The 27,667-nt window shown below is 42.2% G+C and overlaps 1 protein-coding gene across 14 annotated transcripts in view; it reads left to right on the top strand.

Annotated features, from left to right (window-relative positions):
- CELF2 (CUGBP Elav-like family member 2) overlaps positions 1-27,667 on the top strand; it is a 766,349-nt gene that overhangs the window by 467,613 nt on the left and 271,069 nt on the right. For 3 of the 14 annotated variants that reach the window (XM_053572288.1, XM_053572285.1, XM_053572287.1), the window contains exon 1: positions 2,809-3,132. The exons of 10 other annotated variants lie outside the window; for them this stretch is intronic. In XM_053572288.1, the coding sequence (XP_053428263.1) occupies positions 3,059-3,132 (74 nt within the window). In that variant the 5' untranslated portion in view covers positions 2,809-3,058. Of the gene's footprint in view, positions 1-2,808; positions 3,133-3,197; positions 3,659-27,667 lie in introns of those variants that run through there. One more of the 14 variants, XM_053572291.1, reaches the window with a different exon arrangement.

The following is a 27,667-nucleotide window of genomic DNA, read 5'->3' as shown; positions in this document are numbered from 1 at the left end:
GCCGATGGCCTTATCCCCTCACTGCTGTCGAGAAGGTCCTTGGCTATAATACAGCTTCATCGAACTCGAGTGTTCAACAGCGGCCCAGTGGAGCTGTCCGCCAAATAACTCCAACTGCCAAAACATGATACCTGATGGCTCATTACTGCATGAAAATTTTTAAAAGGGGCCCCATTGAGTTGTTTTTAGATTTTTTTTTTTTTTCCCTTTCTACCAAAGCAGTGAAATGAGAAATTTAAGCTTTTCATCAGGTGGTATTTGGTTGGGTGTTTTTGTTTTCTCAAGAGCTTTTGAAATGCGTGTTTTTAAAAAACTGGCTCTTGCGTATGTGGTGTGATCATGGAAACAGGAGGTATTAGAAATGAAAGCTACAAATGGAAGACTGTTGTGAATAACCTGTGGGGGCTGTGTGTGTGTGTGTATGAGTATTTTGTTTCTCCCTGGCACCTACATCAAGTGTCTATGCAATCACTACATTATTTATGTTATTTGGCAGCCACCGTATTTAAATTCAGCTACGCTTCGTAAGCTTTTCTTGGTTCACGTCTCTGTATCCCATGTAGAGTGAGTTTTCTTTTATAGTTGACCCTGGTTTTTCTTCTAACTTTAAATGGCAAAAGCAAATGTGCTTTGAAAACTATGTTACACAGTAGTTGTTAAATAAGGCAATAACCTATGCACTTGTAATTCTCTCTCTATGACCTACTTACATACTACTTCACCCTCCTTATAGTATGATTAAAAGCTGCTTTGAATCCACTATTGCCTCAAGGGATTTGAGGCTAGAATTTAACAAACTGCTGAGAGGGCCTAAGTCAGTAAGAGGGCTTCCCTATAGCTTCCTCTAACTAATTCACATGCAATTAAAGAGAAAATAAATATTTCAGAAGTGTACATATTAATGAAGTATTTTCTACCTTATGGTATGTAGTTAGCTGTGAAGCTTTATTCCATAGCTTATTTGAAACTATTTTTCTTTTCGATTAATGCACTTGTGCTTCTGTTTTGGAGGCCAATTCTGCTCTTTCTTACAATAAATTTGTGATGTAGTCAGCTCACTACGTTAGGGATTTGTGTAAATAATATATTGAAAACCAAGAACCACCAGGTTTGTGTTCATTTACCCAGATAATTACTTTATTAAGATAATTGAAAGAGCAACCAAAATCTTTTGATTTCAAAGAACGCCAACTGGGGTTGGGAGTAAATATATTTGGACAAGGTTGGGCATTTGGGGGGGTGTAAGAATTAATTTTTTTGCAACTATTCCCCAACTCCTTAGGAGCCTAAATCTGGCTCCTCAAGAAAGGCGATATTTTAACAACGAAGGTTAGTTTAGCCTCACATCTATCTTGGAATTAGAAGGTTAAAAGGCTGATGCGTTGTTCAGCTGAAAAAGGAAACCAACTCAGTGAAGTATGTGTGGGCTTAATTATTCCAGGCCTGTTATTCCATACTGCTAATGTACCAAACCTGGATTTAAAACTGGTATGTGGATTTAAAGTTAATATGTAAAGATCTATTTCCCTTCATAACAGCTAAAGATAGGCCTCATCACACAAGAAATTGGTGAGAAAAATATTAAAACAATCTTTTCTCCATATCGTGTCTGATACGTTAAACTGCTTTGGTGACTTAGTTGTTTAACCCTCCGGCCAGGCAGCTGCAGCCTCAGGCATGCCTTAATTTGTGAGGAGAAAGACCAGCTCCCAGCGCAACATTGGCATATTAAAAAAACAAAACAAAACACAATATAGGGCAAAAGTCGGATTTTCAAATAAAACCGGCATATCCGTGTATACATTCACACTTCAACTTATACATACACATTACCCTCCAAGTATAAGGTAGGCCCTTACAAAATACGATATAGTGGTCATGGCCATCAGAGGCAAGCTATAAACTTCTCACATGGAATTTATGAAGATGTTGATTTAGAACATAAAATGTGCCAGGAAGTCTTACCTACTTGAGACCACATTGTGAAAAGTTCACTTTAACTCAGATAACTAAACCACCAGACAATGAGAACGATAAATCAGCATGTCCCCATATACGTACACTCCTTATTTTCTGGAATTTACGCAAACCTTTTGGAAAAATTAAACTCGCCTGCTTCTATTCATTTGGAAGCGTTTTGCCTTTTCCTCACAATTCCTATTAGTAACTCAGTCACAAGTTTTCAATGGGTACTTAAGCTTCATGGCCTGACGCTCATGAAGTCAATCTGTTGGTTTTTTAATCGTTGTGTTAAATACTAGGAAATGGCAGATTCGTGATTATCATTGTAAAAGACGATGCGATTTATTACTGTTATTTTTAGTCTCTTACACTTCTCAAGTGTTTGCAAGATGACACAAAGGCAGTACAGCTGTGCGGACACGGATTCGCCGCCTTAAAGCCCTGCCATAAGTCCCTACATGTCACTTGGGCCACGTCTCGGGTATTTACTTTGGCTAACCCACGAATGCCATTTCAGCGATTGTTAGTGTCCTGGTATCACACTCAGGAGCCCTGACACAAACCCTGCCGGTGGCTGTCTCTTGCCGCTGGGGTTCGGGAGCGAGGTTCTAATCTGGAAGCCGATCCGGCTTTGGCACCACAGTGGCACTAACCCTACAAGTGGCCGCCGCGGCCCCGCGCCAGGTGCCGAGGGCTTGGGGGATTGAGTGGAGGGGCAGCGCCGGGGTGCTGGGACCCCCGGGAGTCTGGCCGCGGTCGGAGGCGGCGCGCGCGGCTGCCCCGGGTCCCTGCGCGCCGAGCCGGCCGGGCGGGGAGCGGGCGGGCCCGCAGGGGTTAAGCGGCGGCGGGCGCCCGGGGAGCTCCGCCCCCGCCCGCCGCACCTGGCGCTCGGCTGCCGGCCGCCTCGGCACTGGATTTCGGAGGGGATTGGCGGAGCGCGCGAGGGAGAGAATGTGACAAGTGCCGGCTCGGCGGCCGCCGGGGGAGGCCGCGCGCACCTGTCCCTGCCCGTCTCGCGCCGCCCGCGGCCGCTCGGACGCGCGCAGAGCCGCCCCCCGCCCGAGCGCCGCCGCCGCCGCCGCGTGCGCCGGAGAACATGACTTCTGCCTTCAAGCTGGATTTCCTCCCGGACATGATGGTCGAGGGCCGCCTGCTCGTTCCTGACAGAATGTGAGTACAGCCGGCGGCCCGCCGCGCCGCGTCCCCGTCCCCGCTCCGAGCTGGCGGCGCCCCGGGGCCACTTGGCCGCTCGCTCGGGGCTCGGCCGCCTCCCGGGGCTCTCGGAGGCCGGCGCTGGGCGCGGGGAGGAGGGAGCGCGGCGTCCCGAGGGCCGCGCCGAGCTGGGCGGGGACCTGCGAGCGGAGACCGGGCGAGGGTCGGGGCGAGGGGACCGGCGAGCGGGGCGCGGGGTCCCGGGCGTCGGGCGGGCACCGGCGAGCGGGGCGCGGGGTCCGGGGCGGGGTGCGCGCGTGCGGCTGTGCACGCTCGTGGCCTTGGCGACGCCGAGCGATGGAGCCCTCGTGGCCCGTTTGAAGCGCTCACCGCGTTCACCCGCTCGTCTGGCTTTCCATTGGCGAAGATTCCTTTTCTCAAGTGCGAAGGAGAAGCAGCGGCGGGAGAAAAGAAAAAAGAAAAGAAAAGGAATAATTATAAAGCATTGAGCTAGCCAGGTTTAACTCTGTTGCAGCCATTAGAGGTAATTTTTACATAATCGCCGATGGTTTGTCTATGTGCAGTCTGTAATTTAATAATTAATGTGGGTCTGGTCGTTTTGCATGTCGTCAAACCAGGGTAGGGCGTTTATTGGAAGAAGTGGAGAGCTGGGATTCCTGAGGAATGGAAAGTATGTCTAATTTTCATCTGGCTCATTAGTCTTGATAGGAAAGTTTCTCTTACAAGCTCGGGGGCTGCCAGTCGGATCTACTTGTATTTCAGGCATGTTATGAAACGAAAACCTAAAGAGAGAAAAAGGATTGCGAGAGTGGGACCAAGAAAGGTGTGTGTCCTTTTTAATTAGACGGGGCATGTATGAAATTCTCTCTGATCAGGCGAGAAATGGCATGGTGGTTCTAGGCTGCAATTAATCTAGCGGAAAAAAAAAGGGCCGGTAGCAGAAGAGGGCATGGCAAATGCTGTCTGTCCTATCCGAGGTACGACTTCACATCCGTATTCTTTCCTGCATCTTAGGGTACTTACCATGTTCAGGCCATCGCTGGTTTTATAATCCATTCCCCTGACAGCTAACTTTCCCCCCTACCATGCTCGGTTCTTTTTCGAGTGCGCTGAAGTGTTACGAGTTCAGAGATTTTTGAGAAGCTGCGCAGTGGCCAATTATTTGAGATGCTGGTGGGGGGGGGGCGTTGGGGGAGGGGGTTGATAGACTCTGTTGTATGTGAATTGTCTTTTCTTTTCAGTCAATGTTAAGAATGTTAACTTGCTAATACACAATCCGGTTCCATTGTCTCAGCTGAGATAATCAGATAACATAAATGAATATTGAATTCCTTTTGGCAGTTTTCTCCGGGGAATTAATCTTGATTAGTAAAATTTCCATATTTGTTTTAAGAGATCTCTGTCCTGGTTCCCCTTCCCCGCCCTTAAAATAGATCTCTGTATAAAAACGTGATGTTTGCACAGGAGCTGGTTTGAAAGTTTTACGTGTTTTCTCCTGACTAAGAGTGTCCGGGCTGAACCAGAGAATTAGCTTGATCATGATTTTGAATTTATGGTCACCTGCTACTTAAGGGACCATGATATCTCTAGTGAATGAATGCTCTATAAATTTAAAGTGGTGATGGCCTCTGAAAGATGCAGTGTCTTGCCAATTAATTTATGCATTATGAAAATTTAATTGGTCTTTTTCATTTGGTGGATGAATATGGCTTGTTGGAACTATCTGCTCTGAACAGAACCTTTGTATCTTACCCATGGAATCTGCTGCACAAATTCTGTTGGATTTCTACCTCGCTTTTCTTCCAAGTGTTAGTTATTTCCCTTTGGAATCAAACCCAAATTGTTTTCAGCATTTGTCAACTATTGCTTAATTAAACTGAAGGAAAAAAAGAGGGTTTGTAGATGATAATTTTATTGTTTCTGAGATAACTGTGTGTCTCCACAGCCCGGAAAACACAAGCATGTTTTCCAAAATAGCTTGTAATTAATTCTTGTTAGAGACTATACCGTGGTGATAGAGGTGTGTGGGAGGGAATATGCCAAGTTGAAAATGCTTGAAACCCACCTAGGCAGCGTATTTTATTGCCATGTTCATGAACCTGAGAAGATATCTGTGCAGATATATTGTTTCCGGGACTGGTTGGCGTGTGCAGGGTATTGCCATTTGGACTAAATTGCAGTCTGCTAGTTATTGGCGTATTCCTAAAAGGAACTTAAAGCATAGGGGCTTTTCTGGTGTTTTTTTTTCTAAAGCAGTAGCACATTTACCATGGCATTTTCCCACAAGAATATATTAGATAAGTTTGCAAGATGTAATATGTTTGAGTCCTCAAGGCAGATGAACAAATAGCTTTTGAGATGAATTATTATGCTTACTGGCCCCACGAGCCATGCAGTCTTTAAAGAGCCCACATCATTTAGGGCTCTGGAGTGGTATAGAATTGCTGTAACATGTGCTTTAAAGTTTTGGGGTTTAAAGCATTCAATGTCAAAACTTAATGGACATTTTAAATAATTGTGGCTTATTAAAGTTTTGTTGTCTTTGTATTATTTTAGAATACCATTTTATCAAAGCATAATGCAAATAGGGGCTGATGTTTTAAAATTCTATTTTAAACCAGGGAGTTGGTTTTCATTTGGGGTGGGGTATTTCCTCCTTTGTTTTACCTTTTTCACGATCAAATACATGCATTTAGGGTTTGTAAATGTTTTTAAAATTTCAAACAAAACTAAAAATAATGTCCTGAAAGTGAAAAGTTACTGGTAGAAAAATTGATAAATGCATTTTTAAAAGTGTTCAGATTTTTGTTATTAGAATAAGACAGATAAGGCTACCCGTAAATTAAAATGAAATCTTAATTTTTTTCTCTCTTTTGCTAGTTAACCTATTGAAAATGAGAAAAACTGGGGTGGCGCCTGTGGCTCAAGGTGTAGGGCACCAGCCCCATATGCTGGAGGTGGTGGGTTCCAACCCAGCCCCAGCCAAAAACTGCAAAAAAAGAAAATGAGAAAAGTTACTGTGACTGTAAATTCATCAACTTGACCAGGTAGACATTTTGTTGGATAAGTCCTCCCAAGTTAGAATAACTAGCAAAGTACTCACGCATAATTAAACTGAAAGGAGGTCATCGCTGTAAAAGTTAAAGGGGCTGTCCTCTCTCATCGGGCCTAATTTTATAACTTAAGAAACTGTTAGAAGGGCAGCCTGTTCAAGAAGGCACAGTGATACAGCTTGCCCCAAAATGACACAATGTGAGGTGTTAGTTGAATAACACTCAGTTAGTTGAATAACACTCCTACTATGTACCAGGATATTTTATGTATATTGTCTGTAATCTTCATGGTGTTACACCCATTTTTACAGATGATGATTAGAGAGGTTACCCGTTTGCCCCTGTCACATAGGCAGTAAATGACAAACCTGTGGTTTTCAAGTGTCTGCGCATGTGCAGTGGTATTTTAAATTTATGTTCACATAGCGAGGGAGGAGAGAGGGACCCGTGAATTAAAGTACTGAAGGACCTCTGTGAGGTGACCACCCGAGGGACTGTAACAGACTGGTCAACATATGGAGGCGGTCAACCTAAGGAACTAGGCCTACTGTCCTGACATTCACAAGTGGTGCATGTCCAGTCTGTGAAAATTAGGTCAACATAAGGAGGTGGTCAATGTAGGGAAGTGGTCAGGAATGAAGATTCTACTGCCTATGACAGATTTTCACGAAAAAAAAAAAATTGTGTCACAAGAGACTGAGCACTTAAATATATAACAGCTATTCAGGATTGATGTACGCGAAACATCATTTTATGCTTCGAATTAGTTCAAATTCACTGTTCTTCCATATTTTCATCAACTATTGATAATATATTTTAATTTAAAAAATTGTTTTTGTTTATAAGGTACCAGCAAGGTGAAGATCAAAACCAGTGGGCCCTCCCCCCCATAAGCATTTAAAGTGTATTTGGAAAATGCAGCTGTTGGTAATGAAATAACAAGATAACAATTTTCACCTGAATCCATGATGGTCATGAAAGGAAATTAAAGAGAAAACTCTAAAGGAAGGGCTTTCCATATGGTTCTTTAAGGACAAATTTAAAAATATTTTTTCAGGTGGGATTTCTCGTTAATAGCACCTATTTTGGTATCAGCTGCTTTCTGAGGCCAAGAATTCATCCCACATTGGCTTTTTAGAGTGCTAATGTTATCTTTGATCTGGATAGAGGTAGTATTATAATTGTTGAATCTTGTTTTTTAATTGTAATTGGCTGGATTGAGATTACTTGGGCATCTTTTGCAGTGAACTGGGGAAACAAGACCCTTGAAAGACAAGATAAAAAGGAGATAGGATTTTCAAAATGAACCTAGTAATTAAGATTTCATGGGCTCATTTAGGATGTTTTCCACCTCACAGTGTTGTTTTTTATCTCCTTCTAACAGCCATAATAACACTATATTTGGCTTGTGATAAAAGACTGCAATCTCCTTCCCTTTTTATTTTTTTGCATAAATTCCACACTTTTCATTTCTCTGTACCCCTTGTTTTTGTTTCTTACAAGTTAACTGCTCATTCAGTTCTCATAAAAAGACAGGTAATGTTTTGGCATGCAAAATGATCTGATACACTGGAGTCTAATATAATCAGCACATGATCTGATCCAGGTAGCGTGCAGAAATTCAGGGTAGTGTTTGCTGTTGAGGCTTTATATGTAGACTCAGGAGACCAGATATCATAATAGAAATCTGATGTCATTGTCAAAATTTTTTTAAAGACAACAAAAACTGAAACAAACGCTCAAAAATGTTCAACAATACTCTAAGCATCCTTTGTCGTATTTGCATTTAAATGGAAATTGTTATATTTTCAGCATGTTGCAAGGAGAGAAATTAATAAGTCATGGGTGTTGTTTCTGTTCAATACTGAACTTTACCCAAACTTAAGGGGTCATTATTTCCATTTTATTCCTATTGGAGGATTTTGTCTTTCCAGGGGAGGGTCACATTTTTCTTCCTTTTTGTTTTCGGATTAGGCCATCACAAAGAGTGAGGTGTTTCTCCGTGTAATATTTGTTGTATAAAGCTGCAGAAGGAGGGTATGGAAACCACTAATGATTTCCAGTTCATTAGCACCTGCACATCCTCATGCCGTCCTGTTTGTCCCCTCCATCGAGGAGGTACCGAGTCATACAATGAAGCGGCATCAGTGGTGTGCTACTTGTGTAGCCGTGCAGAAAATGTATTTTTATTTTTCCTTAAGAAACAGCTCTTGGTAAACCTCAGAGAAATGGAGCTGCACATTCCTGGGAAAACCTACGTGGGAAACAAAAACTAATTAGAGCAGTAAATGTGATGCTCTCAGGTAATTGTAAAATAATTATTCCCCTTCAGCGGCATCGCGGTTTAGTTGTGCCATCGAGTATCCTCATGCTCTGACTCCAGATGTGAAGGGATGGAGACGTCCTCCCCCTCCTGGGAATGTCTTTTTCATTTAGTGTGAGCGTTACACTCTTCCTAAAGGCCTTTTCAAAGATAGGGGGAAACACGGAGATTTCAGATGGCTTCTCGCTTCCCATTTGTTGCAAATCCATGACAGAAAATGGTTGCTCGAACTATTTTTATAGAAATACAATCCCAGTTATGTGGCTGCAGTGCCTTGTGAGCATATTTGAGATTTACTCTTTCGAAATGCCGGTGTGGAGGGTTATAGATGGTCCCTTTTATGCCCTGAAGATTGTATATTACGTTCCGGATATGTAGAGTGATATTTTAAAACCAGCTGATAATGTAAAATGTAATGCTAATAAATATGTACTCATATGGCTTTCAACATGACACAGGAGTACAAATTCGAGTATTGGTTAAATTTTAATTACTCCCTTTGAATGAATGCCTCAGAGCCAATTTACCAGCATATTTTTAGACCCCCCTCCCCTTTTTTGCTTAAAGACATATGTTAATTCAGTTTAGACTAAAATATTTCAGTTTCATACTCTGTACTTTCCTTTAAGGGTTTATGTGGCCTTTTACTTAAGGTCAGATTTTAAATAAAGAAATCTATTCTGAACAGATCTGTGCTTCCTTTAGGTCAGCAGCAGTGAAGATTCACAACAGATAGATGACCAGTTGACCGGGCTTCCTCTCATAGTAACAGGGCTTTAAAAGTGGGATACGTTTAATGTTTTCATTTGAAGCCTCGATAATCGAAAAAGTCCAATAGGTCCATGTCCTCCACGAGGCCATGTGTGGCTCTCTGTCATAACCATGGATATCCAGCTCCCCCAGCCCAGCAGCTGCTCTGTCTGACATTTACAAGCTCAAGTAAGACTATTCCTCCTCTCACAGATGAAGGTGGTGACTCACTAGTCAGAGAGAATGCAATTAACTTCAGCTGATTTATTTGACATTTTGACATAACTTTTGGACAGCTTAAAATTTCTAGTACCATAGCAGTGTAACTTCGACTTCCATTGTAAGTCTCAGATTCTATGATTTTTATGCTAAAAGGCTCGTTTTTCATGCTTTTCCTAAAAAAAAAAAAAAAAAATTCCATAACTTGAATTAAACTCATTACATTTAAAGGCAGTATTCTATCTCCTTTTCCATGAAGTATGTCTTTGTTTTTCCTAGCCTTCCTCTATGGCAGGAAAGTTGAGTCTCATTTATCCAACATAAAATCAGGCTAAAAGAGCAAAATATTTTGTTATTTACCTGGTTTTCATTAGTAGTCATAAAATATATGTGTATACATAGGTATGAATAGATCTGAATATATGTAAATAGTTATTGAAACTCGACTTATTGGATTGGTGGAAATCTTTAAAAATATCTGCTATTAAATGGTCTTTGGTTTTAAAAGTTAGGAAATTGTTGCACAACTGAATACTTATTAACATAGTATTAATATTGCCATTATTGGTGAAAAATTCAAGGTTAAGAAAAGTTTTACATCTTGGCCAAAGATATGGCTGCAAATGAGGGTTTCTGCTAGAGAGGTGTAAGGACTGCACTTCAGCTCTTTTGCTGACAACCTCAGGTTAATTTCTATGTGTATTAAAAGTGAAAAATAATTCCCTCCGGTAATCCTGACACGTCTTACTCGGTGGGAAGCTGAGACCCTTCCCAGATGACTGGCCTCTTCTCTCCCTACAGCAAAGTCCTTGGATTTTTGGTTGTTTCTTTTTGTTGGTTGCTGTTGCTCCCCTGAAGGTCTTTTAGCATAAGAGTAGGACAATGATCTTTACAGAAAAATCCGGACAGTAGGTCCTGGACGAGTGTTTCCTTGTGTGGTTGCATCTGGTGCTGGCCACACCGAATTCCTTACCTTGTGCTTTTTTGGTGCCCTTTTTTTTTTTTTTTTGCAGTTTTTGGCCGGGGCTGGGTTTGAACCCGCCACCTCCGGCATATGGGGCCAGCACCCTACTCCTTTGAGCCACAGGAGTGGCTATCCTTTTATGTGATCTGCGTCATTGTCCCCCAGCCTCCTATGCTGTTGAAAGGAGTCCTTGAAATTTTGACTGTCTAATGGGAGTCCACCAAAAGTCACTGAAGATCTTAAAAAGGTGAATGTTCACTGTGTATTTATAAGGCTTTTGGGAGTAAATTGGTGTAAACCCACTTAAACACCTGCGTACACCCTCACACCCAGTTGGACACACTCTGTTTGGAACTTGGAGTAAGGCGTCGCCTGTCGGCACGTGAACCAAGTACAAGTTGGAGGCTGACACTTCATTTTGTCCTTTATAATATGAGGGAAACGATAAAAGAGAAAGATGCTATGAGAAACCATAAAGCAGGGAAGTGTTTGGTCAAGGCTACTGGTGGTGTAAGTGGTTGAGCTTATTTGTTTTTCTTTTCACTCGTTGTTTCCAGTAGATTCAGTGAGGTCATACACAGTACAGCTTTGTCTGATGTTCTTTTATCTTTGTTTTCCTGACTTATATATTATATATGTGTGTGTATATATGTCTCAAAAATAGTCCCTAAAGCCCATTTTATTATCCATTTCCTGAATTTCAAGAGAAGGGCCGTGTCTGTCCGTGACGTAGTTCTCCAGATCAGAGCCTGGGAGGACCCCAGGATCAGAGGACTTAGATCATCGCTTGTTGTGAATTCACTGAAGCAGCTGCGTGTTTTGTGCATAAAACTCTATTTTGACTTCCTACATTACAGAAGGGGTGTTGAGTTTTCGGGTTGAGAGTAAGGGTAGCATATTTCAGAATGACTAACTTTGTGGATGTCATTGTCTTGGCCAGCTATATTTGGCTCTGCCGCAGCTGTGTTTGCTTTGTGAAAATTGTCACCAGGAGGCCTCCGACTGCAGTCACTCATTTCAGTCCACGCTGGTAACGTCTTTGCTGACGACTCCCATTGTCCACTCAGCCATCTTGTTTTGGTGTCGGGATTTAGAGAAAAACACTTGAGTCCTTTGAGAAACCTAGATGCTGTTTAATACTGCCAGCACCTCCCTCTGAAAGCGATCCCTTAATATTAACTCTGTCCTAATACTCCATCATCAAGCTCCCTGCCAGGACTCGACTTTCTTTCTCTCTGCGAACAGGCCCATGTTTTCCTGACTCATTGTTCTTCCTTAGTTGTCAAAAAGTTGTCCAAGTTCACATCTGGTGGATGGCGTCCTTCCTGTGTGTTCCAGGGGCATGCTGGGATGTGTTCTCACGTCTGCTGTTGTACAAGCCCTTTACACACCGTGTTGGAGAAGAAACTAAGGGGCAAGGCATTTCTTTCCCCCGACGGAGCACTTGCCACAGAATTTACCTTTTAGGAAGAATTTAGGAAACAAGTTTTCTTCGTACAGAGACCATTTGAATTCCGTTGGATCTGTGTGGGTTTTAATTTTTAACGTCCTCTTAGATTGTTTCTGGTTGTCAGGGAGACTTTATGTGTCATAGAGTGGAATCCCTGGGGGTTCTGTTCAGGGTCTCTCCCAGTGACAGGGTGGAAGGGTCGCCTTCTAGGCTAGGCATCCTTTACTAAGCAGGCATCTTTTAGAATTCCTGGCTTGTCCTCTGATTTGTTCCATGCCCACTTCAGGTCTCAGTTGACTTGTCAAGATTCCTCATCTAGAAAATAAGGGTAATAAAATATGCTTCTTACCTGTCCTGCAGTGTATTATTGTCAGACTAATGTTGGGAAAGAAATGACAACCTAAATATTTTATAGCTTCTTGGTTCTTAAAACTGACCATGAATTCACCTGTGTCTCCTGGGGGACTCGAATGGAGTGGCACCTCATTACAAGAGAACAGTTAATGTTTCTTCCTCAGAACATTCATGCTTTTAACTCCAGCAAAGACCCATGAAGTGTCGCTCCCACGTGAACTTTCAGAAAATACTTAGTCCCCAGGATAGTGCCAGGATGACTGATTCTCCCCCTGCTTTCTGCATGATAATTGAGAAGTAAAATGTCATTCATGTTTCAACTGTGAAGTCAAGGTCATACCTTCCATCCTGGGATGGGGTGAAACAAAAGCGATATTTCCATCCGCTCTCCCCACATGGGCATTCTGAAAATCCCATCGCTGTGTCCCCTAAAATAGATACTGATTTTCCTGTGGGAAGAGTAGCAGCCATACAGTTTGAAGGTTGGTTCTGACATAATGGGAGTCCCAACCTTAGGGGAAACTCAGCCATTAAGGAAACAGTTTCGATCATGTGAGTGTGAAGGGCGGACATTGTAGACCCTGTGGTGCTCAGGACACCTGGAGAGCATAGGTGTATCTCCCTCTCTGGGGTGGAACTGACCTGTAGGAGGAATCAGGTACTTTCTTTCCAGGATGTAAGGTGCACAGGGTTAAGGTAGGGGATCTAACATGTATGTTACCTCCTGCATCTAGGATGCATCCTAGTTACCCTGTATGGTTAATAAATGAGCATTTCTTTCTTTTGACATAGTTGATGGAGTCCTTGGAGTCCTAAGAGGTCAGAGCTGCCACCACAGAAGGTCGGACAGTTAAGTTCACAAACTTATCCCAGAGGAAGTGCTATGTACATCTTTGCTGAGTGTCACTGTGGTCACCTTCCAAGTACTCCCCTTTGACCAATACTAGTGCCGAGTCCATCCTTCAGAACAATTTGGGAACTCTTTCTGGAATTGCCATCAGGGCTGTCATCATATGAGGTCTGACAATTAAGTTCATGAACTCCACCCAGAAGAATTGCTTTGAAGGGTGGACTAGGCCCTGGCATTAAGGCACAGCCTTCCCAACGGAGTACTTCAAAGGTGGCCATAGTGGTACTCAGCAGTGAGGTCTGTGGCACTTTTTCTAGGATGAGTGGGATGAGTTTGTGAACTTGTCAGACCTTATATAGTGTGAGGATTTGCTTCTACTCCTGTGATTCACTTGATTCTTTAACCATGACCAAGTGCTGTTTGGAAGCCTAAAGCCTTGGTGTGTGAATCCATTGGTTGAGGAGTGTCGTTCATGTTGGGCCAGGGGAATACTTGGATCTGTTATGGCAAAGAGTATGATATTGACAGTGGAGGGATTCTCCAGGCTGTGAACGTGACCTCCCAAGGGCAGAATCTCTTGCTTCATGTAACAGAGCACTTTGCATTGGGGTGACCCAGGGCACCTGGCTGGAGGTGGGGGAAGTGTGACTTTGGCAATATTGGAGATAACTGCTGTTTCCAAGATTTGGGGGCAAGGAAACTGAGTCTGTGGCTGAAAGGTGGCAAGATCTGTGGAGTTGGGGGCCAGACAGATACTACAAATGTTTCTGTGCTTTGGAAGTTAGCCCATTTTATCTTATCAGTGCCAAAGAAGTCTAGTTAACTTTATAGGGAGACTTTCAGTTGGGCCAACGTTTTGTGGCCAGGTATTATAAAAAGTGACCGAAATTGGACTTTTGTTAGCCTCAGGAGCCACGTGATGGCCATGCCTTTATCTTACCCCTGTCTTGTTCTGTCTTGTTTTCCTGGTCTACAAAGGGACATGCTACTTTAGGTCCAAATTTATTTCTAGTTTTCAGTATAACAACAGTGCAGACCCAGAAGCCAAAAAATATTTTCTAGTATCAACCAGATTAACTCCGTGACAAGCATATGCTGCTTTTTGGTGTGTTTCTTTTAATTCTGATTATTTTAAGGGACACTGCCTTCCTGTGGTTGCATTTTTCTGCAGTATTTTATGATATTAGTTCTTAGTTTAGGATATGCCATGGGCCAGCCATCAACTTCCAGCCAGCTAAGGAATTTATATGTTATCAGTGATCTTCAGAAAAATTTGACCTGGTAATTTGTGTGTATTTCCATTTTGCAAATGAAGATGGGGAGCTCTATAAAGTGGTAGTACCGAAAGCCCAAGCGTGTGCCAGCCTCTGTCATTTCCAAAGCTTGAGCTCTTTCTGTTGAATCCCTAGAAGTTGGGCCCCTGGAGTGTGCTTGTAAGTCTTTTTAGGGATTCTCAGGTATAAAACGGTTGAAAGTCCAGATAGGTTGGCAGACTGGCAGCTAAATATGTAGGTTTTGAGTGTGAAATAGTGGTTTTTACCTGGGACCCACCAGTCTTCTGGTTTTTAAATGTTCTTTCATGTAAATTGCTTTATCTTGGTTTTATTTCACAGCCTCACCAATTTCGGAGTGTGGTGAGAAATGAGTCAGTGGCAAGGGGCCCCAAAGCAATGTCAAGGTCTTTTAATGCCTGAGGCAGATTCTTTCTTGTTACTGAGATAAGGATGCGATTCACATTGAAAGCTGCGTTGATACTTACTCTTCATTGATGATAACAATGTATTTTATGGAGAAGTTTCTTGGGAGGATTTCATTAGATACCTGGAATTTTCCCCCACCAACTTCCCGCTTTTTAATTTGTGCATCTGATTTGAATTAACCCTTGGCCTTCTGCAGGGTTTCCTGTGCTCCTTAGTACCCTTCTCATAAATTAGGAAGCGGCTCCCAGGCGGCTCCGTGTCCGTCCCTCTCAGGTGGTGACTTCCTACGCCTGCGTCCATTTTGACCCTCTTCTTCATAAGTAGGTCACATAAGTAGGCGGTAGACTACGTGAGCCTCCAAGCAAGACGACAGTGGATTTTAGGTAATGGACAGTTGCAACCAGCTCACATGTGGTACCTTTGTCCCTTTCAAGTGTCCTTACACGGGCGGTGCCTGTGGCTCAAGGAGTAGGGCGCCGGTCCCATATGCCGGAGGTGGTGGGTTCAAACCCAGCCCCGGCCAAAAACCACAAAAAAAAAAAAATCAAGTGTCCTTACACTTTCAGCCTCTCTTAGCTTTGTGCTCAAGTTCATAATCATTTGATTGATTTTGGGCTTTCAGCAAATCATAAATGTCTGTCTCCTGTGTAGACACCCAATGTGAAGCAAGGGGTAACAGTGAAGTCAGGAGAATTCATGCATGGGTTGGTCTAACCCGCAAACCATCTCATACCAGATACTAGCTTGTCGAGATGCCTTTACTCTTGGCAGGCATAGCCTAAGAGGATGTGATTTGAGGGGGGTTTTCATGCCCTGTGTGCTTATTGTATTCTTGCTACCGATGCAAACATTGTAATTACATTTTCAAGTGACTGAAAATTGCAGGCTTTGTTGAACAAATATACAGCCAGAGAATGGAATGTATACCCACTCCCCCCTCATTATAAGGCTTTCAGAAGTCTGACTGTAAGTCCCAACACCATGGCTCTCGGCTACGTGATACCAACTCCATTCTCAGATGTTTGAACACGTGGTCACAGTGCTGGGTCCCTAGCGATCCCACGATGGGAGGAGAATGCTATTACTCTTTTAGCGCTCCATCGTCCACTCACGGTGGTACCTCCTCTCTCAAGTCCTCTGTTTTCAGGTCATAAGACAAGAAACCACAATTTGATGTTGGGCAAAATCAAGAAAGTTGGTTGAGGAAAACACGCTGCTGGTGCTTCCTGGGGCAGGGGCAGCTGTGTCCCTGTGACAGCATGTCAGCTTCACATCCCCCAACCCTACCCTGAGCTCAGTAAAAACAGAAAAAAATGCTTCCCAGAGGACCTACTGTGTTAGACCCCTCCATTGTCCTTAGAACCTAGCCATGGTACTGGGAAGCCTTCCCGACCAACTTTACTCTCCTAAGCACATTGTACGACTCCCTTTCTAATTTCAGAACCATTTGGCATTTTTATAAAGAAGTAGCGTGTTATGGCTTAGTGTTTTGCTCATTGTTGAGTACCGTTATAAAATCCAGGGGACTATTTCATGAAATACATGTTCCTTGGTTTTGGACGGAAAGCTGATAGGAGGAAGAAGTTACGATGACATCATTATTTTTTGTTTGTTTTTGAAATTTTAAATTTATAGTCAGCGAGAGTGTTTCGCAGTGGTGTAAATCATCCTCCAGGCCCTACTAGAATTCAAGCTCTTTGAAAAACTAAAAAATTACTGGGATGACTTTACTCAAAATAGAAGCAGAACAAATACTTGACTAATTTTGCTCAGAATACCCATAGGCTGTTCCTGATTCTCTTGTGTCTGACAGGTGGGATAAACATGTCATCCCATAAATGTTTATTGGGCTATCACTGTGAACAGTTAACGTATAACTAGAGAGTTGGATGTTCTGTAATCTGTTGTCACCTTTTCTAAAATAAATAATGAACTCCAAAACGTATGTGGGTTTTGGACAGATCATCGAATGCTATAATATATGAAAGTTACCAATTCAGTATTTTCAACATCACTCATGGAGCTGAAGTAAGATAACTTTGGGGTCATAGTAAAAAGCTTTTGATGGAATACGACACGTCAACAAGAGTTTTTTCATGTTTCTGTGTAAGCGAATTAATGCAGTCTTTGAGGCAGGGCTCTGCAGTGAAAATTCCAAGACATAAAGTAGGCTCCATAATATAAAATAATCGCCCAGGTGTAAGGTATGAATGAGGGCATCTTAATTTGCGTCTTTCATGAGTTCTGTCTGTGAATTACAAATACTCTGTTTTACATGCCGGGCCCTTTTTTGACCGAGTATGTGTGTTTATGCCTCTGACAAAGTGCCTGGGCTTTTGATAGCTTGGATTCTTAGCCAATCAGCAAAACTAATTTTAAGAAATGTAATTAGCCTAGAACCAAAGTAAATTAGCTTTTAAAGTTATCTAATTCTCTGGGTTTCTTGTGAGCCTCCGCAGTAGCAAATCGATTGTGGTGTGGTACTGTAAACACAGGATAAGTCAGAAACGTGGCCATAGTAAAGTTTGTATTGCAGATTTAATAGTTAAAATTAAGTAGAACAACTGAGGATTTTAGGATTCAAGTCACCACCACCCTATTCGGCCAAACTGATCAGTTGTGGTGTCGTCATGTGGAAACAATCTAAACATTTTCTGTACTGAAGTCTTTTTTCCATTAATCTAAAGTGTCTATCAGTGAACAAGAGTTTATCTTAAGCATCATTTTTAACACAAATATTCAGTTTCAAAGTCTCATAGTGTGCTGGCTGGTTGCTGGCTGTTCTAGGTGTTAACATTTTGTAAAGTGAAATTACAAGCATTAAATATTTGATTACTCTGAGCTTTGACTGTTCTATTGACTTTGCCTATTTCTTCTTCAGGGAAACACTACTTTAAAACAAAGATCTGTACTTTTGTGATGTTTGAGGGTATAGTGGATTAATAAAGGATCTTCTTGTTGGGACATAAGAATTTCACTGTTCCAACTTTCTAAAGACCTATATGCTTCACCCTAGTGATCAGATGGGGTAAATCTGATCAGTGCCTCATTTTTCTCTTTTTCTTTTTTTTTTTTTTGTTGCATCTATATCCCTCCTAAATTTCTTGAAAATGTTTCATGAGTTCTTTGTTACCGAGAACACAGGAGGAAACATAGTCATTTGGAGGAAACACGTTTATACATCCGTGTTATAATTTCATGATCTTGGCCATTTGGATGGTAGGATGCAATTAGCTCATACTGGGGGAAAATCTAACATTTATCCAAACTGGTGATAATACAGTGCTTTCCCATCAGAAAAAGCTACCGTGGTAGCAGTGCCCTGCTCTGCTAGGCCAGGATGGATCTGGTATGATCCACAGAGTGAATTGTGCAAGCGCTAGTTCATCTCTTTGCTTCATGAACTTCACATAGATAACTTCTTTAATTTACACCGGATGGAGAATCTTGAGAACAAATGAGCACAGATCAGTTTGAAAACAAGATGATGGGGCTAGCAACCCCTTACTTGGCATTCCATATATGACCCTCAAGCTCTTTTTCATGCTCTTGGTACTCAAGAGACAGTGAATGTGTGACCTGGTTTCCTGAGATGCTCCCAATTTACACCTTTCACTCCAGCATCACCATCAATATTGCCCCTCTTTACTCAGAAAAGTGCCCCCGTTTGGATAAATTACATGGTCCCCCTTCTCACATCTGAACCTGTGCCTCCAGCTTTCTTAAATATAAATATGTGTACCAAGTTTTCAAAGTCTGGGGGATTAACCCAAACACTTTCCACAAAAAAATGATGATGAATGCTTTTAAACCTTCAGAAAAATAAATTTCTAGCTTCTCTTTCTCCAACTCAGTTTCTTAACTAAATCCTTATAAATAATAGAAAAGCTATTTAACAAAAATCCACCAAACTTTACTCGATGTTCCTAATGTATTAGCACCTTGTTTGGGGCACTCAGCGATGTGCTGGCTCATTCACTTACGATTTCTTCCCACTCAGATTGCTTGCGCTAGAAATTACTCCCTGCAGCCTTCTGTGAACACCTAGGTTCAGCATCGGTGGCCCCTGAGATGAGACTTTCAGGGAAACCCTTCTGTTCAATTTAGTTAAATTAATAACTTTTCCCCCAGTCTGGAAAGCTCAAATGGAAGCTCAGCTACTTCTGATGACTTTCAACCAAAGCCTGACCAGAGCCCGAAACTGATCTGATGCTGTTTCGGCTTTGTCTGTTCTCAGGCTGCCTTTTGTGAGACATAGCAGAGTTCAGCCAAGGTGTAATGACCCCAGGGTGCCCAGGTAGATTCATGAATTGTGATCCCTGAAATACGTTTTCACTCTATAATGCTAATGACTCGTTCTAATACAGTGCTAGAATTTCAGGAGATTTGTGAAATGTGTGTGTTTAAAATTGATTTCCTGATTTTTTTTACATTTATACCCAGCTGTTTGTTATTCAGTTCAGTCATCAGCATCTGAGTCTCAGTGGACCATGTAATGTGCGGCTGTAGCCAGATGTAACGCTTTCCCTCCCTAAATGTTTCTGTTAGAAGCTTAGAGAGGCAGGCTAAAAACTGCTGATAACCGTGGAGCCTGCATTAATTTACCCTGTGGAGCTACACAAATTCTGCTTGGTGATTCTATTTTCATGACCAACAAGCAGAGCAACGTTTGTGATCTCCATCCCTGGAAGTAATGTTGACACTGTATATATCAAGTGTATCTGCATTGATAGGAAAGGCACTTGTACTGCTAATTCAAACCCCAGGAAGCTGTCTGATCTGCGTGTGTAAATGCTCTGGAAGCCAGGTTGTGCTTAAGCAGCGTCTGCCAGCATTCAAATCAAACCTTTGCCTGGATTAACAGAGGTCCATAAACTAGTCTCTTAAACCAAGAATTTCTTAGGAAAAATAAATTGAGGATCGTTCTTCAGCCTATAGACAAAGCTTGTTTCTAATTTGCATTTATTATTCAAATCTGTGTTTTCTTTTGTATTCATGTGATGTATCTTTGTTTAGAGGCCAAAGCTTCTACTAAATTTAATTACTTCCCTCTGAGGCTTTAAATGGAGGGCAGCTTCTATTAATTGTTAATTACTTTCCTCTGCCATTTACACAGTAAAGGTACAGTTACTAATTGAGGGTGGGTTCTGCACAATGACAAGAAGCTTCTCCAGTCTCGGTATTTGCCTTTGGGGACTGATGTTTATTTCTCTACTCTTACCTTCCCTAAACATAGAAGTAGACACGTTCTGATAGGTTGCCCATTGCAGTGATCCAGCGATGCAGATCAAGGTAGATAAATGGGATCATCTTTGGCTCTGTGTTGCCATCTGGTGGTTTCTTGATCTCTTTAGTCTCCTTAGACCAGTCTCTGATGGGAAGACAATACCCCTGGGTCTGTTCCATTTTGAGTTTTATCCCCAGATCCTTCTGGGAATTTACAGATGGCCTTGTTCCTGTTGGTGGACAGGGATGACCCATCATTATGGCCCGGGAGCCTTTTGTCATTAAGATATTTATTGCGGGTTTTTTATATGCTTGGCAATTTTGACTCTCTTCTTAAAATCCTTCTGTTGGCATCTGCGCATGGTTCTTTCCCCCATTTTGCTGGTCTTTCACTGCTCCGCCCCACCTCCGGACGGCAGGCTCTTGGCTTCTCCCTCAGCTGGTCTTTTTCAGTCTCCCATCTTTAGAGAGCTTGCATCCTCGGCTGCCATATCTAGTCTAATTGAGGTGGGGAGCTGTTTCTCAACATTTAATCTTTTTATACGAATGGCTCTTATAGTCTATGGACCTAAAATTTTTAATTTCATTAAAAATTATAAAGATAGCAAGATGCCATGAAGGCTGTGTTAACCAGTTCGATGAAAATATTTCAAATTGTATATAAAACCAGCACATCGTACCCCATGATTGCATTAATATTACACAGCTATGATTTAATTTAAAGAAAAAAAAGATAGTAAGAAAGAATTGGGATATAGGTTGACTTAACGAGCAGCAATAAACTGAAAAGCTTGAGATTTTCTTATTACTGGAAAGCTTAGATTTATGGCAAAACAAAGTGATTTTAGTTTGTAGTTTTTATTAGATTTGGTGTGGGTAAAAAAAGTTCTGTAGTCCCTAGAAGTCTGACCAGGTAGTAGCCATGTTAAATTATAAATCTACCCTCTCTGCTGATAATAACAGGCAGAGGGCCAAAGCTCGCTTGGGAGGTGCTGTGAGAACAGATCAGTGTTCGCAAGGAGGACCTTTCAGCCTCATTTGAGAAATGACTTCCCTTTTTTCCATCTGCAGTGTGGCTGCTCTGTGGAGTCTTTTTGCGTAGCCTCTGGCCTCTATTCTTAAGAGAAAACCGCTTCTATTCTTAGATGGTGTCTAAGGTGGTTTGCGCTGTATTGCATCACCAAGTTGTGCCGGTAGAGGTACGTGGTGTGTGAAATTGAATGGTATTTCACATGGCGGTGCTTATTAAGTTATTGATACAGGATGGTTGTCGACTTAAGCAAGGTATGAAGTTAATCCTATTAGAAAGTGATTACTCGTTTGCCCAAACACATCAAAAGAGTTGTAGCTGTGGCACTGGGACAGCAGGAATTTTGACGGGATTTCTGTTATCAGTCAGATATTATGCAGTACACAGCTATAAAGATGATTCTGGCGTGACTCTTAGCATGTGCATTTTAGCACTGATTTTGTATACCTTACACACACAAATTTATAAACTACAAAAGAGGGTGGGATAAACATCTTAAAGATTACAGTTTTAAAATGTGCTGTCATCTTAGTATGAATATCCCATGTAAAGGCATTTTAATATTTGGAAGCCCCATCTATGCTCTTAAAAGTCATGATAATTATTTTAGATTATACTGGTTGAGTCCATTTTTATGGAAATGTTTCTGGCAGCTGTGAACCTCACTTAACTAAACATGCTTTTGGAATTAAGAACAGAAAGTGTTAGAGGTTCTTCGGGAGAAAGCAGAGAGAGCCTTGTGTAGGCAGCCAGCTGTCTTACCTTTTTATTCCTCCCTAAGCTGAGTGCCCCAGGGCGTCCACCGTCTCCTGCCTGTGTGTCCACGCACGTGCAGGCCGCCACAGGAGCTCTCATGGTGCTGCGCGTGGACTGGCAACATCTTTGGAGTCTGTGCAGTTGCTCCTGTGAGCCTGGAGGACAATGACAGCACAAACCCAGGTGAAGGAGCGCTGGGGACACAAAATGAGGAATGGAGGAAAATGGAGAACTCATTACTGATACTGAAATGAACTGATCAGATGCCCATGGACGGCTCTCCATATTTGGAGTGTAAAGACAGAAACCTCATCCAAGCCAACATAGGACTCCTTGAAATATTCTGACCTACCTCTTCTGCTAACTGTGTGAATTCGGACTCTAAGGGCAGGGAGCTCTGCAGTCACCATGTGGACTAAAAGTGCAGCATGGGCTTGGCACCTGTGGCTCAAGCAGCTAAGGCGCCAGCCACATACACCTGAGCTGGCAGGTTTGAATTTGGCTTGGGCCTGCCAAACAACGATGGCTGCAACCAAAACACACACACACACACAAGTGCAGCACATGTGCTGTGGACTGACTTCTGGAAAACACCTCGGCCCTTATTTGCCTATATGCACTTTTTATTCCTTTCAGCTTTATATGATTCTAATGCTTTTCTGTTGAAGAAACTTTTTGTGTTGTAGCTTCTTTTTACAATTAGGTTTCAAACCACTCAATTGAGGACAGGTTTAAGTGTACTTCATAACTTTGTTCATGGAAGTAGGAACTTATATATCAGTTTTTAAGGCTAGTTTCATTAAAAAATAAGAACTAGGCCAGGTGCCCTGGCTCACTCCTGTAATCCTAGCATTCTGGGAGGTTGCAGTAGGTGGATTGCTTGAGCTCAGGAGTTCGAGACCAGCCTGAGCAAGAGTAAGGCTCTGTCTCTACTAAAAATAGAAAAACTAATCGAATGTGATGGCAGACTCCTGTAGTCCCAGCTATGGGGAGACTGAGGCAAGAGAATTGCTCAAGTGAAAGAGTTTGAGGTGGTTGTGAGCTGTGATGCCCCAGTACTACACCCAGGTGACAAAGTGAGACTGTTTCAAAAAAAAAAAAAAAAAAAATTATGTATCAATCCCATTTTTGTAAATTCTGATGCCACTGGAGAAACTCGAGCCTGCCGTGCAGACAGATAATTATTAAATCCAGGTGGAATGTGTTATGGTATATATTGGGAGAGGGTCAGGTGGCATGGGGTGTTCCCGGTTTCCTTCCATCAAACTAATTATTACCAAAAAGATCAGAGGGACAGAAGAACAAAAGGTGTCGATAGTCTTTATGTGGGCAATGGCAAATTGATATTTAATCAAAGACTTCCTATTTTCAGGGAGTTCTGTGTGCCTTAGGAAAATGGTAAATTTTGAGAAATTTTTGAATTCTCATGTCTTGATAATGGGACTTCATGATTCCAGGGGAAGGCAGGCAGGAAGGATTCCAGAAGAAGTTAAAGAATTCTCAGGGCGGTGCACTACAGAAGGGCAGGGTGGCATTTATGTATCAGACTGAGTCTTCACAGGGTTCTCTAGATGAATTGCCTCCAACAATACGGAGATAATTCAAAATGAGCCTTAATAAGATGTAGACGCGGTATTTTGGAGAAGAAACAAAATAGGTTCTCTGTTACGTAAACATCTCGTCTTACGTTTAGAACTTGATAAGATCTTAATCTGCTATAATAGCATTTTTTACATCTGATAAATCGCATCATACAGTAAAAGTAGCAAGTAGTGTATAGAAACTTTAAAGGTGTAACTGGTATGGAATTTTAATTATGGAGCAGTAGAATTCCGAGCTACTGGGAAAAACCTATTTTGTGCTATATTTTCTGTGGAGCAACTTATTTTGTTGCAGTTATTTGTTCTGGTCTGGTTGGTTGCTCCGTTTCCTCTATATAATAATTTTAGTTGTTATTCCTTGGTTCAGTAAATACTTTTAAATGCCTGCCTGTGTGCAGCTACCATTCAAGGTTCAGGAAAACTCTGTGTCCTCACAGTTACGCGTGTTTACATGCTCAGAGTTACATTGCCATTAATAGAAAAGATTATTATTTCCCTTTTATTTTGTGATTTCTCCTCTTCCACCCATTTCAGGCTTCTGTTTTTTAGAATTTTCCACCATTCAGGGCTGCATTAGGCCTCTGTTTAACTCTGTCTCTGTGAGCAGTTTTTAAAGCTTCTGCTCTGGCCTCCTGACACTAACAGTGTCTTAGTCTGGTTGCGCTGCTGTAACAAAAGACTGTAGACTGGGTGGCTTAAATAATAGGCATTTATTTCTCACAGTCCTGGAGACTGGGAAGTCTAAGAGCAAGCTGCTTAGCAGATTTGGTTCTTGAGAGGGCTCTTTCTGGTCTGCAGACAGCTGGTTTCTACGTCCTCACATGGAAGGACCATTTCTCTCCCTAAGGAGGCTCTACTCCCTCATGGGGCTCCTCCTTCCTGTCTTCAGCTAAGCCTCGTCACCTCCTACTGGACCCACTGCCTAGGGCCATGATGTTGGGGGTCAGGGCTTCAACATATGCATGTTTTTCTGGCTATGATTCCATTGTATGTGTATACCACAGTGTGTTCATCTATTTGTGTTTTGATGACCATCAAGGGTGTTGTGGCTGGTACGGACGATGCTACTGTGAACATTCATGCACAAGTTGTTGTGTGGACAGTTAATTCTCTTGGGTGTTATGCCTGGGAATGGGATTGCTGGCTCATGTAATTTTTGAGGAACTTTCAAGCTTTCCTTTAAAGTGACTGCTCAGTTTTATCTTCCCATCCGCAGTGCACGGGGTTCCCGTTCCTCCATGTCCTTGCCAACGCTTGTTACTGTCTGTCCCGTGGCCTTGTCAGTTACGCTTGCTTTGTAGGTGAAAAGGGTGGGATATGGAAGGTAAGAACCAAACCAGAGGGTCTTAGGCAGCGCCAGGGGTGTAGAATTCATGTCTCCTAGCTCATATTCACCATTCTTTCTGTGTTTCAGGACAGCTGGGTGAACACAAAAAAACATGAGAACACAAGTGTTCTGGAATTACCTATTTTTATTTTCTTGTAGGGATAGGGCATTCGGTTTTTCCTGATCTGTGATGATATACAATTGTGTGTCTCTAACTTGAGCCTTTTCTTTGAAGGCAGGACTTGACTGTCTGATGACTTACTTGACTGCCTCTAGCCTGTTGGGCATCTCCAACTTTGTGCCCCACACTAAGCCCATGAACCTCTCTCTTTGCCTCACTAAATGGGTGCCAGCTGCTCCAGGCAACGCCTCCTTGTCTCAACTTCTCTTTCCCCTGTTCTGGGTTCTGTGTTCTGTGATCCACACACAGTTGCTGATCACTTCCTTCCCACTATCCTGACCAAGCCACATGTGTCTCACCTGGACTTCAGCAAGTTCTGATCCCCCAGTGGCTTCCTTTCAAGCTTAGAAGGAAATCCAGCCTCCTAAAATATCCTAAGCCCCGGCTCCCCACTTCTCCAGTCCCACTTGCTTTGTTCAACCATGGAGGCTGCTTTGCTGTTCTGTGACAAGGCCAGCGTATCCTCCTGTCAGGTTTTTGGCACTTGCTCTGCCCTGGACCCTGCTCCCCCAGATGTTGGTACCAGCTGCTGCTTCACTTTTTTTAAGATGCCACTTATATGTCACCTTATCAGGAGGCTGCCCCTGACCACCATATCAAAAATAGCAGTTCTATCCTCTTTCCTTACCTTACTTTGCCCCTTGATGACATGTTTTAATATTTAATAAAGTATTAAATATTTATTTGCTCATTTGTTTGTTTCTGTCTCCTGGGATGTAAGGTCCAAGGCAGCAGGCTTTGTCTCTCTGCTTTACTGCGGGACCCTCGTGGCTGGAATGGTACTTGGCACATAAAGGGTAGTCAGTAAATTGCTATTAAATGAACAGTTCATTTTATTTTCTTCCTGGCATACTCAGAATCATTTTTGCTGTCACCCAATCCAGGTGAGCTTTTAATTTAATTTTTCGTACATTTTGCAAAAAGACTTCCATCTATTTTGTATAAATGTGTCTAAGTTCTTCTGTAGAACTGTTTCTTCATATATAAATTTGCAATAAGTGTTGGGCAGGTGCTTTGAGACCTCATTTGAAAAATGTTCCCCCCGACCCAAGTGCCAGAGAATATGATAGTCATGTTGGCATTTTTTATTACTCAGTCTGGTTTTAATACAGTATAACAGTGTGGACCCTATTAGCCACGTACATGGTAATAGCCTCTTATTATAATACCCTAAGATATAATATTGTAATAGTATCTCATTGTGGTTCTACTAATAAGGATCTCACTTATATACTCAGAGAGCTCTTGTGGTTTTGTAATAAATAATTTAAGGGCACGAATCTGCTGTTGAGACTCTTACCTAAAACATAAGATCCCACAGTACCAGAACAGACACTGTCAGAGTTATTTCCATACATTGATTAATACATTCATCACTTGATGTATTCTTCATAATGCATTGCACTTTGTCACCTAAAATTCCAGATTGTCGCCTGTTTATTCCATTTTCTGCAGTAGCTAAAACTAAGCAAGGCTAATATGAACTCTGGTGAAGGTAATGTTCCAGTGCCTTCCAGTACACTAAATAATTCAAGAGGATATGATGTGGAGAGCTTGGGCTCTGCAGCCAGGTTTACCTAAGGCTGAGTCTTAACTTTAGACTCGAACACAACAGGTAACTATGAATCTTGAGCTTTCTAATTCTAATCTTGAAGGTCCTTACTTGTAAAATAGAATGACTTACAGTAGCTACCTCGTAAGGTTGTGTGAGATGATTTATGTAAAATACCTGGCGTGTAATGAAATGCTCAATAAATGTTAACTACAATTATTACTACTATTATTATTTTAAAATGTTTGAGCATCATATGTGAAGAAATATTCTTTGGCAGAGTGTGGGGGAATGACTGTCAAGTAGAGAGTTGTAAGGGGCTGTTAGTAGGGCAATAAAATGCAAATGTGTTGACCTCTGCTTTTTGCCCCAGTGCTGTGTATCATTCCGTTCGGTGAAAACCAGAATTGGGCCTGCTGCTAATCACAGCATAACACGTATAACACAGACAGAGACCCCCTTAAGGCGCCATGTATGTTTATAGCCTACTCAAGGAGCAAAAATGGCTCTTTCTGTAGTACACAATCTGGCTGGGACACTCAGAATACCCATTAGATCGTGTGCTCGTTTAGTTGGTATAATGGAAGTTCATGTTCTTTCCTCTTTATCTAAGCCTCTGGGAGTAGAGGTGACAGAAAACAGAATTTAAAATGCTCAGTGTTTGTTTATAAAGGCGGCGACTTGATCATAACATGTTTGAACATTCACTGAGCCTAACTGAGCTCTCTCCACTTCTGGGCTCCATTTTATTTGCTGCTGTTCAGTGTTATTCTGCCTCCCCAACTAGGCCATATGCCAGTGGTTCTCAGAATCACTGCGGGGCTTATTTAAAAACACCAAATGCTGGGCCCATCCTGAGACTTTCTGATTCAGTGGGTCCGAGGTAGGGCTGAGAATTTGCATTTCTAACAAGTTCCCAGGTGGTGCTGATGTGTTGGTGGGAAAAGCACAGGTTTCCAACCACTGCTGTATGCAAGTTGGGTCTCCCCAGAGCACTTGACCCCAAGTTGGGCACAGAGTATGCACTCCATAAATACTTGTTGGTTCGCTGCTTTTGATGACACTGAAATGAAATATAAAGGGGAGTTGAAGTATATTAAGGTTCTCATTAGGCAGACTGCCTGGTTCTCATTAAGACTGTCCTGGATTCTTTTATGTCCTGGGCATGCGGGCTCAGTGCTAATTTTCATGGCTTC

Source organism: Nycticebus coucang, chromosome 20 (genome assembly GCF_027406575.1).
Source record: "Nycticebus coucang isolate mNycCou1 chromosome 20, mNycCou1.pri, whole genome shotgun sequence".
Taxonomy (NCBI): Eukaryota; Metazoa; Chordata; class Mammalia; order Primates; family Lorisidae; genus Nycticebus; species Nycticebus coucang.
This window is presented reverse-complemented; position numbering and strand designations above follow the sequence as displayed.